This window comes from Micrasema longulum, unplaced genomic scaffold (genome assembly GCF_059751315.1).
Source record: "Micrasema longulum isolate JH-2025_06_02 unplaced genomic scaffold, ASM5975131v1 h1tg000548l, whole genome shotgun sequence".
NCBI classification, from domain to species: domain Eukaryota; kingdom Metazoa; phylum Arthropoda; class Insecta; order Trichoptera; family Brachycentridae; genus Micrasema; species Micrasema longulum.
This window is the reverse complement of record NW_028277744.1, coordinates 965,162-979,557: the sequence shown is the minus strand read 5'-3', so window position 1 is coordinate 979,557 and position 14,396 is coordinate 965,162. Positions and strand designations below refer to the sequence as shown.

General features: G+C 31.0%; 1 protein-coding gene across 1 annotated transcript; it reads right to left on the bottom strand.

Moving 5' to 3' along the window:
- Positions 1 to 3,135: 3,135 nt before the first annotated feature.
- LOC148280720 (larval cuticle protein A3A-like) lies at positions 3,136 to 4,573 on the bottom strand. Its single transcript, XM_088227933.1, has 2 exons — positions 4,541 to 4,573; positions 3,136 to 3,756 (listed from the first exon to the last, which is right to left on the bottom strand). Exons 1-2 carry the CDS (start codon positions 4,550 to 4,552, stop codon positions 3,136 to 3,138), a joined length of 633 nt encoding a protein of 210 aa, XP_088084059.1. The 5' UTR covers positions 4,553 to 4,573.
- Between the last annotated feature and the right edge of the window lie 9,823 nt (positions 4,574 to 14,396).

The window sequence follows — 14,396 nt, the reverse complement described above, 5'->3', positions numbered from 1 at the left end:
TTCTTTGTTTGTAGTTACCTGTATATTTATTTTTATACTTATAAGTATATGAAAATGTATTTATTTTTTTTGTTTGAATTCTTTACAAGTTACTTACAATTTGCTTTTTAATTCAATTACTTTAATTATATCCATAAAAATTATTTTTTTCTTTTTACTATGTAAAGTTTCACTTTTTATTTTGCATGGCAGTATGCTTCTTATTGTTTCTAAATGTATTGTTTATCTTTTAAATTTTTACGCACTATGTTTGTACTTAACTGTATATTTTTTGTAAATGCCCCTTGGGCGTATTGTAAAATTAAATAAATAAATAAAATATACCACTGATTTTCTCAAAATGAACGGTTTGGGTAAATAGGAAGAAATTGCCTTAAGGCAATATGCACGCCCTTATGCATATGAATGTAAACTGTATATAAAGAGTTTAAATAAATAAATATGTTTACCTAGTATAATGTAGGTGTCATACAGTTTGATGCTGATTACAACACAATATATTTTCTAAATGTATACTTAGTAGTTTCTAAATTCAGATGTGTTTTATTTAGGTTATTGATATTTCAATATCTTGTTATCAAAAACGATTAAGTTTGTCTGATCGACCAATTTAATTACCTTTTGAAGATCGTTAAAACGGAGTTATGTAAAAACACTTATGGTTAGCTCATTTTACTTCTGTTTATTAAAGCTTGTTGTCTAAATTTGTTTTCTGAACTTCCTATTTTTTAAATAATTTACTGAATTAAGAGTGATCTGGATTATAAGCACAATGAATTATCAAAATCAGATGTTTTTTTAATCATTCACTAGATAAATTATTATACGTTGATGTATCGGAGAAAACCAATTTCCATATCTAAATATTAACGCAAACACAACTTACTATTCATTATTTAATATAAAGGTAACTTAATCTTTTATAAAATTACATTAAAGACAAATTTAAAATCATCCTTAAAAAGCGCATGATGACTACACTCCTGACATAAGATAACTTGACCTTGTAATTTTTTTATTCTAACAGGCTTAATAAAAAAAAAGTAATAAAGATAAATGTAAAAAAAAGCCCGGTAAATGTTTTATCGATAACTTTTACCCAACATGATGATCTTCATGATAACGGAATAGAAAAATGTAACTACTCATAATTATGTTTTTTTGTGTTATAAAATTAAAAAAGATTTCAACATATTCCGTTTATATGATTATTTGAATATTTTTATTTTAGGGCCTATTTTCAACGAGTTGCAAATAACTTAAGTTGTGGTAGACCGGGAGCCTTATGCTGGAAAGATGTGACATTTTGTCACCCACTCGACAATAGTCGATTAGGCATCTCGGTTGCTTTGTCATAATGCTATTTTTAAAAACCCTCCGACAATTTAATTACGAAGACGAATGAGAAAGTGGCAACATTAACAAATCCGTATGTATCTATGGCTCTCCGGCCACACGTAAACTTTTATTGTTTCTTGTCAGACTTCTTCCGTCGAATATTTTGTGTATGGAATATTATGAAAAAATATGAGAAAATGTTTTACTGAGCCACTGCAACATTTATAATTATTATTTTCCTTTGACATAACACACATCTACATGTTATTAAAAATATTTTATATGCATTTCATGGATTTTAAAAACATATTGTATAATTTACGAGTATATATCAAATACGACGAGCGATAAAATAATTTTAAAATCATGTTTCTGGTGAAACTTCTTTTGATAATGGATAAAAAATAAGTACAATTGTATTTGTTGCACATTTGTTAAAACGTCATCATTATAATATTGATTAGTGTTGTAAATTTTAAGTTAAATACAATAAAAATACATACTCGTCATTAAAACATAAATGCCGATCGTTTTACAAGAAGAAAGTTTGACAGCTGAAGTTAAGATGTCGCATTCGATTGTCAATGTCGAGTGCTTTGGGGCACTCGAGATAAAGTCGATTGGTTTTCAATCGACTGCATTCGTATGGGTGGTTCAAGAATGCTGTAACTTGTCGAATTACGAAAGTCGCATACGATTCTAAAGACAAATGAGTCCAGCATAATGTCCCGGGGTTCTAACTTTGGCCACGGGACCACTACCCGGTTCATATGTTTGTATCCTAAAATTCAGAATAGTCCAGAAACCGCATACGCACATCAAACAGAAGGCGACAAAATACTCATAAATGAGTCGGTTTACGTTTTGACACATTAGTTTCTTTGTAGACGTCGCTCAGTACGCAACTCCTGATTTGAATTCAACTATGCCGTGTTGTGTCCTTTTAAAGTGTAAAAATACTTCTAGGATATTAAAGAAATAGGATGGTATCACATTTTATGTGTAATAAGCAAATGAATGTTTTAATAGCAAATGCATTACTTAAAAATTGGATTATTTTTCCATCTGTTAGATTGTCGAAGAAACAAAATGGAAACTTCGTTAGTGTTGCCATGGTAGAATTTTTTTTTACCCTACATTGCTCATCTAATGAAAGAACTAATGAAAATTAGACCTCGGATTAAACAACGCCGTGGAGGACATTTGAATGGCCATTATCTTTAAAACATACAATATTATTTAACATGATTTAAAAATATCCGTTTTCTGTAAAATCAAATTTATTTTATATTTTAAGTTTAAAGTTCATTAATTCAATTACTCTTATTAAATGACCCTTTACGTATCTACTCTGGTGTATCAATCAATGTTTCCGCGTGCACAATAAAATTTTAGAGAAATTAACAGATTGAATTTTTTTACCTTACATTTGATTATGATTATTTTATTTCCCATCAAGCAACATTACGTGGTGACATCACGAATGCGCGTGGCGAAAATAGGGCATGGTGGTGGGATTATTGGACACAGTTCGATGTATTCAAATATGATTCTACGCTCCTTCTGGACTATTCTTAATTCTATGGTTTGTATATTAGTAAACATATTTCATGTGTCAGCAGACTGTAAGGGTAATTAATATTTTCAGATTTTTTTATGTATGCCATAAAGTGTAATGCACTTATTATCAAAAGGAAAATAAATTATAAGTCAAACAGATATTGCTTTGTAACTTATATTTAAATATCTAGGTCAATAAATACATTCTTCATCTAATTTAACAGTTCGTTCCTTAATTTAATGGTAGTAGGGGGCGGCGATCTTAGCTACGGGAGCGGCATAAGCCACGGGGGCGGCGTACTTGGCGACCGGGGCGGAGTAAGCCAGAGGAGAAGAGTAAGCTACCGGGGCGGCGAACTTGGCGACGGGGGCGGCGTAAGCGACGGGAGCGGCGATCTTGGCGACGGGGGCGGCGTAGGCAACAGGGGCGGCAACCTTCACGGCGTGTCCTAGAGGTTCGCGGTTGACAACGGCGTTGAATCCGTTGTGGGGATCAGCGGTGTACTCGACGGTCCTCTTGTAACCGTCAGCGTCGATCAGGGAATAAGATCCGTGGACGACATCTCCGTCCCTAGACTCGTGCTGGCTCTTGGAGTCGCCGGTCAGACCGTCCTGGATGTCGTAGGCGAAGTTGTACTGGGGGTGCGGGTCGTAGTCGTCTGCGGCGGCGTACTTGGCGACTGGGGCGGCGTAAGCCACGGGGGCGGCGATTTTGGCGACGGGGGCAGCATAGGCGATGGGAGCGGCCACTTTAGCAATGGCGGGGGCGGCATAGCCGATTGGGGCAGAGTAGGCCAGACCAGGTTGGGCGATCACTCCGGCATGAGCGACGGCAACCGCGGCGGCGAAGACTAAGAACTAAAAAAAAATAGTAAAATTTTAATTAATAAATATGTATATTTTTGCAGTTTTATAACTCAGTTAAAATCAAATTGACATTCATGTCGACCGCGCAGTGTTAATGGTGAGCGCGTTTGCCTACCACGCAAGAGGTCTCGGGTTTGATTCCCGACATGGTTGATATGAAATATATATTAAAAAGGGTGTTTTTACACTAGAATATTTCATAGTCCCTGGACTGGTACCTGAAGCGTAAGACTGATCATCTTACCTTCATGTAACAAAAATGATCAAGATACGCTACGATTTGTGTACCAATGCATTGCCCTATGCACCTTTATGTGCGGAGAGGGAATTATGATGATTATAATTAAATCAATGTTTTTTTTCTTTAAATTTAATAGCGGATGAACCTTAGTTAAATGCTTTTCCACTGTGCGAGTTCTATTAAAAATTACTTTGGCTTAAAATATAATTTTGTACATCAAATGAGTACTCTGAAGTTAATCTTAAATACATAAAATCAATCATTGATAAAAACTGTCCATTTTAAAAACGAGTAAAATAAATGCATTTTCTGTTACTATATGAAATATGTATAAAAAAAATATGCATAGTTATATTTTATAAACGAATAGTAAAAAAATCAGTACACGGTATTTTTTTTAAATAGTGCGAAAAACCATCACTGTCTTTATAGTCACATTCGATATAGCGTGTTATGTTTAGATTTAATAAAAAAACACTACAAAACCAACAAGCACTAACAAATTGTCCACTTAAAAAAATATAAAGTTTGTACCTTGAAGACCATTTTGGGATCGAACCGTAAAGAACACTCTTGGATATATCTTGGTTCTGCCACCGAGCGGATAGTATTTATACCCACGGCGATCTTCAACTACATTGCCAACCGAAATCGAGATGATTACATCCACAAGCAAAAATATTACCAGAGGGCATTAACCAACTCTCAGTTGTTCTGTAGTCATAAAAAACAATGCACTCCCACAAACAAACTTCACCTACACAGCCAAGCATAGAAATTGTACGGCCACGTGATATTGTAAGGTCATAGAAATTTTCAACATATTTTCTTTTGTTAAATTAAATTTTGAACTTGAAAAAACGTAAACAGAATCCAAATAGGAATTAATATTTTTATCAAACCGAATTATTTCAGTTGAAGAAAATTGTGTAAAAAATATCTGTAAAACAATTCAACGAAAAATAACTTTTTTAACCAGGCTGATAAAGGCACTTCGGTTGTTATCTTAAATAAAAATGATTATATTTAGAAAGTAAAAAAAAGGTGACATTTTTAAAATCCTCACTAAAAACCTAACATACAAATTCCAGGATGATGTTAAAAATGCGGTAAAATCGTGTAAAAGTGAACTATTTTCATCAACTAAAATACAAATAATTTAAACTAATCCTCAAATTCCGAACTATTTTAATTTAAAAAATGGCATGTAAATACTTGTATGTGGGTATATCCATTAACATTTATTTTTTTATTTACATTGGTTTAAATGCACGTATTTACAATTGTTTCATGATTATTTTTTATATAATTACGCTAGGGAGTTTTATTAACTTAATTAATTCGCGATATAACCCGGTCTGAGAAGAATTGTAAAGATTTTCTCCTGTTAGTCAAATATATTTTAAATTTCTTATTTGTTAATATCCTTTAGCTAAATGTTGTTTTCTTTATGAAAAACTTCTTAATTATCAATCAACTCAATTTATTTGGGAAGTATATTCAAACAACGTCGCAGAAAATTATTATTTGCAATTATATCAAAGGGAAGAATATACTTTTTTCCTTGTCCTTACTATATATTTTTTTTAAATTGCAATAGGTTGTACAAGCGTAGAAAAATCTTATGTGTTCTTTGATATTAAATTGTTACATGCGTATCAGTTAAAATTGTTGTTTAACTCTTAAAATACTGTAGTAAATAATTTCTTTGCGCGCGGTGATGTAATATCGTGTTATTACAAGCAAAAGACGGAATATTCTAAAGTTCAGATATTAAAAGAAGAACACGGAGACATATAGTTTAATAATTATTTTTCCATAATTTATATAAACAAACATTTAATTTAGTCATGTTATAGCGAAATAAATTAAAAATCATCAATATGAGTTCTATCTTCGTGCTCTCTCTTATACAGATGTATTATTGTATTAGAGTCACGCGTCACATTCATTCTATGCGTAACAAGGATGAATATTTTTTAAATCTAAATCCAGCAAAATTGACAAATTTTACTTTTCAAATTCGGTGTGAAAACTTCATCATTTAAAAAATAAGATAAATATATAAAATCTTGTATCGCGTGTAGACTAGTGTGACATCACAGCCACACAAGAATTAACACATATATTACGGAGTAACGTTATGTTCCATTTTTTATGAATTTTTCTTCCTTTTTCATAATAAGCAAGATAATAACGATGCCCATATCTAAATTTGTCAGCAGAATAATTTTAAAGTTCTTACAGTTTTCATGGCCTTCTTCCGACAGTCGTAAACAATCGTGTTAAAAAGGGAAACAAGTTATCTCTTCAATTATGTACTAGACAAAATTATTTGATATATTTTTGATACTTCATGATTCAAGCTACAGAAATGTTACAGTACGTCGTGATCGACGTACTGTAACATTTCTGTAGCTTTTATACCCCGTAATTTAGAAAAAAATACATACAATTATGGATTACTCATAATTTATGAAATCATGAAATAAATATTCAATCATAACATACATAGTTTAAAGATTTTCATTTAAATTATTTAAAAAATAATCTTTCTTTCAATTAACTAATATGACTCAATAACCGATACTCGTATAAACTAGGTAGGTTCTGGATTACAATTGTTTTTCTTATTAGTTGTAATGATTAGTGATTTTTATCAATTTTTTAAGGTTTTCGATTAGGGAAGCAGTCAGTACGAGGAGGTACTAGGTACATGCATAGGTAAAATAAATACCTACTACCAACACAATTATTTGCAATTTAGTACCTTGAAATTCAGCGATTTTATGCCATAAATTCAGTAAAAAATAGTAGTTTCACAAAGAAATAAATAATATCAAAATACCGCCCTGTTCACCGATTTTAGGGGGTTTATGACAATTTAAAAAAAAACATTAATGAATTAATATCGAATCCATCTCATATGACTGATTAACATCAAACTCAACTAAAAGTATTTTATGTAGTACCGTAAAACGGGGTTAAATTGCATCACTTTTTAATAACTTTTCAGCCATAATGATTTTTTTCATCGAGGAGATGAGTAGTGTTTTTGATAATAAATGTCATGGTTATATAATATATTTCCTTTACTTTTTTGTGGTTATAAGTATATTTTGTAGTTTCATATACAAGCTATAATTTTTTGAAAAATGATGCAAAGTAAGCCCTAGGGCGGGGTGACATTGCATCACTTTTTTTTTCCTTCAGTATCTTAATAGATTCCACATGGACATGGAAATATTAATATTAATATTTTTTGGTAAATTTAGTAAGAAATACTGGTATTATCAAATACATGACAAAATTCAACATACGAAACCACTTTACTCACCTTAGAATGATACACACTGTTGAAGATGTGATAAGAATTAACTATAGAAATTATTCATAAAAACTGCACAACCAACCCAAACCGCTAATCGCTCAGTACTAAAGTACCATATTAAATGGAAAATAACCTTAGGTAAGAGTGAAAAGTGACATCCATTGAATATTTGGAGAAACAATGAGTTATTGTTAGTAGCAATGACAACAGGTGTCTCTAAAAACTTTTTTTTTTGATGCAATGTTACCCTTGATGGTGCAATTTAACCCCGTTTTACGGTACCTAACTAAAAATATATTTTAAAAATTAAACGCTTTGCACCTACAGCCAATCTTTTGAATAAAATGGATTTTTTACCCTTGAAAATAGACGCGCTATATCTGAATAATGCTATTTATTAAAATTATTAATAAATAAAGTAGCCTCTTTAAACCTAATCTCCAAAATTAATAATGTCCCCTTTCGTGTGACAAGAATGGAATATTTATTCCGTCTGCCAGTCTGTAGCACTAACTATGCACAACACTCTTTCCTTAACCGTTCTTGTTCAAATTATATATTTTTTTCAATTACTGATATATTTAACATGCCCATTATTTAAAAAATAAATAAATTAAGACTCATTATATCTGGCTGCGATACACTCCCACTTACTTTTTAATGATGATCTCGTTTACACACACCTGATCGCTTACTCTTACACAATTACACACAAACACACCCTTTTGCATAAATATATACTCACGTACACATTTAAAAATTTACCATAATTTAATATCATATATGATGATGATTATTTGGAAACTTCGCTGGTCTGTTTTTCAATCTTATCTTTATTATTAGATTAATAATTGTAGACTGTATGTTTCAGTAAAATAAATACATTACCATCATTCCCTTTCCACACCTAATGGAGCATAGGGCACTGCATTGGTCAGCCAACACCATGGTCACCAATCGCAGCGTATCTTGATCATTTTTTGTTACATGAAGGTAAGACGATCAGTCTTACGCTTCAGGTACCAGTCCAAGGACTATGAAATATTCTGGTGTCAAAACACCCTTTCAAATAAATATTTCAAAGAAACAAGAAGGGGGAGGAGGAGTGTGATACTGCGCCGCGCTCCCCTCACTTCTCCCATGCAGAAGTAAGCAACCATTTGTTTTTGTAAATATTTTATTTTTGAAAATATTTTTTTTAATATGCTTAAATGTCTTTTTGCCCGTTTCGGATGTGACAGGGTTTAAAGAACAGCCTGTATAATAAATAAAAAAAAAAAATGGTAGTAATGAAATCAAATTTTTAAGTATTTTAATTCGGCTCAAATATGTGTTCTGTCTGCGACTACCCATATAAAGTTTAAAGGTGTGTTTGTGTGTGTATGTGAATATGTTACAAGATAATCGAATCTGGGCCAATTCACAAACCAGTTATGCTCACGAAAGAAAATTGATCTTGTCCCGACTTTATCTTGATAAGTGTAATTAATGAAGTTTATCATGATTTCCATGGTATGGATTGTGCGATTACTACATTTATTTATTTTTAATTTCTCCAAAATAGTCCTACTCTGATAATAATCTCAGATAAAGTTAAGAGTGTATTGGTTAGTCCCCTCGATTTGTGGTGGACAAGCGCGTTTACCAGATGAAGTTTCGGAGCTGACCCTTGACATTAAATACTGAATTAAAATACTTTTTTATCGCAGTATTTTACTGTCTCTAAATCGTTAAACTAATCGTCTTACTTTGGTTTAACAAATGTTTGAAACACGTATCAATCGGTGTAACAATTCGGTGTGACATTTTTAAAAATTATCGTACTATACAGGCAGTTCTTTTAACCCTGTCACATCCGAAACCACGATGATCAGTATGGACAAGAAGACATATTGGCATATTTAAAAAATATTTAGAACATAGAAATTAAAAAAAAACAAATATAAAAAAAACAAATGGTTGCTTACTTCTCCAACGGAGAAGTGAGGGGAGCGCGGGCGTACAGAGTCGGCGTATCAGACTCCCCCTTCCCCCCTCGTTTCTCCCCTGCAGAAATAAGCAACCATTTGCTTTTTTTTATCTTTTATTTTTTTAAATTTTATTCGTTCCAAAAAATTATTTTAATGTGCCAGTATGTCTTCTTGTTCATACTGATCATCGTGGTTTTGGATGTGACAGGGTTTAATGAACATCCTGTATAATATATATATTTACCAAAATGAATTAAAGGAGAAATCTTTTCTAAGGAGGACTGTGCAGGTACAAAATTTAATTTTCAATTGTTAACAAGTCATTCAAATATATTTTTTAATTATTCCATGCCAATTTGCTTTAGCCAGATTTTGATTTCTTTTTTGAAATATTTTTTTTCTGTTTAATTAACTTGTATCAATATTTCTGATTAATGTATTATTTATTAATTGAATCGGAATTCACTTCGTGACTCTTAATTATAAATTATTATGAAAATAAAACATTGTTATCAGTGTTACATAATTTTTATTATTTTACAGGAACATTACTACAGTTTCGGGAGAGCACTCCTCCCATCGACGGGTGATATAAAGCTTTATTTATCACCTGTTGATGGGAAGAGTGCTCCCCTGAAACTGTACTTGTGTTCTTGTAAAATAGTAAAAATTGTGCAACACTAATAACAAAGTTTTATTTTCATAATAATGTACTATTTTTTTGTGTAGGTATAATAAAATATATGCAAATAAATCAATTATAATTCAACAGTCATCGTTTTCATCATATCCCTATTCTCACCCGATGGTGAATATGACACTGTATTGAAACACCAAATTCAGTATTAGGGTATTATAACTTTTTTTTATTTTGCGAAAAAATAGAGAAAAAATTTACAATGGTAACTGTATATTTTTTATTTTTTTATGTCCACGCGTTAATTTTTCAGAGCGGTTTAAAAACGTATTCCGAAGGATATGGATATATAATTCGAAAATTGGTGCCAAAACGACCATTCGGATGCCGAAGGGGCTTGTGACGTCACGCGTTACGAATCTGGAAGACCGTTCAAACAAATTCATACGAATTTGTATAGCCTACGTGTTGTTTTTGTTATAATCGGTTGTTTTACACTGTTTTAACTAAATAACGCGCATAAAATGTCTTTAGTTATAAGATGCAAGTACTGTTTAGTTCCGATGTGCACAAAAACTACGGTGAAGACGCCAAATAAATATTTTTTGGCCATTTCTAGTACCTAATGAAAAAATGCGGGAAAATGGTTGAACGCATTGGAACGTTATGAAACGAGATGTTAAAAAAAAACTAACCACTATACTTTTTTCCGTAGGTCTTGTTTAGTACAAAATACTCATTTTAATGATGTAGACTATAAAAATGGACTAACAGTAGGCACTGAAATTAGCATTTATAAAGCTTGACAGGTACTACAATACTAAAATAGTTTATTCTTTGAACGTTATTGTTTAAATATCACCCGTCCGTTTTACTTGAATGTAACCTATGGTATTGTCTCCGTAGTTTTCCCTAGCTTGATATATTAATAGGCAAGTAAATCACATTTAATAAAAAAAAGGCATTAACACGAACTCGAGCAACAGAGATGTTTACAAGCAATGGTATTTTATGGATTATGCTGTGTCAAAGTCACGTTACTTCCCTTTTGCATTAAATGTACGCGAAACAATGTATTTATAGTACATGCAAATAATACAACCATTTACATGAATACATTCTGGAAGCAAAGATTATATATTTCCTTACCTTGCGACCTTTACATTTCTATACTCGGAACTCAAAAAGTTCGTAGTGGATGAGAAAAAAATACCCATCATGATTATATCTATTTTGGGCAAGTTATCGGATTTTCCTTGTAAAAAACCAATGTCACTCATAATGCAACGGATGTTTATAAATGAAAACAAAAAAAGCAAAGGAAAAGACTCGGAAAGAGCGTCGGAATATCTCAGTATAGGATTTGAGTGAACGTAGGATACATAAGTCACGCGTGACGTCATCAACCCTTTTGGCCAGTTACGGGCCGTTTTATTTTTATCAAACTTTAAATAGGAAATTATAAATGAAAACATTCGTTTCAGATTTTTATAGGAAAATGCTATCGTAAAAATATTCTCTAAATACTGAATTCATTTAAAATCATATCCCCAGTTTATGAAAATACCCTATTGTGATCGTCAGTGCAAGGATAGTAAAGTATTGCAGGGTAATAACACATTTAACTTCAACCCTACCAGGAATCAAACCCGGGACTTCAAGCATGGTAGGCAAACGAGTCGACCATACACCGCGAGAAGGGCTTATTTCTACTCAATTGGCCTTTTCTGGATTTTTACCTGGAATTATATTTAACAATATTCATAAGTTAAATTACAGGTTAAAAACCTTTGTCTTATCAGATTATTGTGATAAAACATTTGTGCTCTGTGAATTATTTTTACCGAGAAATTAAGTAGTTAAATGCAATTAAAATTATATTAAAATGTAATTAACGGAAAAAACATACATTAAAGAATCTTATTGACTTCCTCGTGCAAATATTTTTTTTCAATGCTTTGTAATAACTGATTTTCGTCATCAAATCAAATGTTATTTATTCGTAGATTAGTTTAAAAAACTATGATAAAATAAATGCATTATTACTTGAATTAATATCTACAATTAAGACGATTATTACTAGATTTTTTGTTCGGAATATTATTTAATAATTCACATACATTAAAAGGTTTGACTAGGAAGTAGATTTATTTTTTTGTTAAGGCTTCAAGTTATTTCATTTTATTTATACATTTTCAAAAATATTTACGGTAATTTTATTAAATTATTCTGTCTTGCTGAATAGGAATATATACATTTTAAAAATTTTAGGTTAATAAGGGTCTATGAAATACTGTTTGTACTTATTGGTAGCATTAAAATTTATGTTTAAATTTATAATTTTTAATTTCCGCAAAGATGGTTCATTCGTTCATTGCATTGGCCGCATCTATTTGTCAAGGCCAAACATGTCGTGTTTTTGTAGAGACATATTTTTCAACAATTTTATTTTAAAAATTATGCATAAAAACATTTCTTCACAATATCCATATTGATTTTGAAAATACTATTATTTTTCTCTAACTCCGTCTCCCATATTATTATCGGTATTCGTTGCGTGTGATATTTTCCTGTTGCAAGCCTACAATTTGTCGACAGGTTTTTAAAATATTTTTTATCATATATTTTTCATTACCGTATAATAATTAATTCAATATAAATAATAACCATTGATTGAAAAAAAAAACATTTGCCTTCTTATGATTTACCCAATCATTTAAATTTTGAGGACCATTTTCAACGAGTTGTAAAATAACTCACTTATTATTATAATAATAAAAAACACCATACAGTTTTAATTCAATTTTATTTATAATTTTCACCAGTGACCTGGTTTTGTCGTGACCGAAATCGTCAGACTGGACCTTTGATGCTAAAAATAGCAGTTTCATTAATTCATTTTAAGGACTCTTTACTTTGAAATTATTTAATAATCAATCCATCAAAACCATTCCTTTATTTAGTCATTAACACCAGTCTGTCGATTTTGGTTACGACGAAACCCGGTCACTGATAAAAATCATCAATCAAAGTGGAATAAAACTTTATGCGTATTTTTATAATCAAAATGCAGTTCCACCAAAAAATGACAGTAGAAAAACTCAGTCTATTAAATATCATACTATTATAAAAAAGGAATCAAGTTGGGGTAGAGCGGGGTCACTACCCGTCACTATTTGCTGGACCACAACCCGATTTAAAAATAATAAAAAATCTGTTTGTAAACATACTTTCACGGCGTATACAAGAGTTCTATGACGGTACTATGTCTAAACTCTACAAGTAAACATGTGTGTGTGAATAAACACGTATATGCATGAGCATGTTTATAAATGCATTATTTATTTATTTACATTTTTTTTTTTACAAATATATATACTTTTTTTAAATTTGTTTATTTTTCCATACATATATTATTTACATAGAAATATAATTACAAAAATACACTTTAGAAAAATACATCTTAAAATTAAGCTATAACATAAATTGGAAAAAATGCCCACAAAGACTTCAGTGTCTGAGCGTGGGCCATTTCTTTTTTAATTGTTAAAAAGTTTATTTCATATAAATATGGTATGAAATGACCATGAAAAGAAAAGAAAAATAAAAGAAAAACCAAATTAACATATGCTGATATTAACAAAACATGATTTATTTGCAGTATGCATTTATTTTTGATTTTAATTCTTTTTTTAAAAAGAATGTGTCTGTTCCTTCCATGCTAATCCAAGACCTCAAACCTACTTTAAACTGTACCAGTGATTTAATGTTTTGTTGTTCCTTAATTAAGAGATTGAAGGATCTTGGACCAACACGTAAGGAGTATAAACAATAATAAATAAGAAATAAGTAATGTGTCCTCACTGGGGTCCCGTGCCGAGGACACTAAACGATGTACTTTTTTATTTATTTATTTTATTTATTTATTTTTTGTACATAATGTTATTTGTACATTGGCGGGCTTATTGCCAAATGGCAATTTCTTCCAACCAACCAATAAAATAAAAGTTTAATTTTTATTATTCAAGTTACAGAACATATTAAATAGAAAAAAAAGATTAAAAAGCTAAAGATATATAAAAATATAAATAAACGTATCTGTTTATAAATTACCTTAAATCAAAACTATTACTCAATGGGAAAAAAGAAAAAAGAGGAAAGAGGAAAAAGGAAAGAAGGAGAGATTAAGGAAGAGAAAGGAGATGTTTCTTCAGACGTGATTTAAACAGAGATAATTTAGTAACATCTTTGATGGTGGATGAGAGATGATTCCACAGTCGAGCCGCATGGACACTATATGAGTTAGAGAAGAAAGAGGAATTGTGGATGGGTATTAAAAGAGTGCCTTGAGAATTTGAACGAAGAGGTAAACCATGAACTGATAAGCGTTGAAATTTTTCACGCAGGTATATAGGAGCGTTAGGACAATGAAGTACATTGAACAGAAGTGAA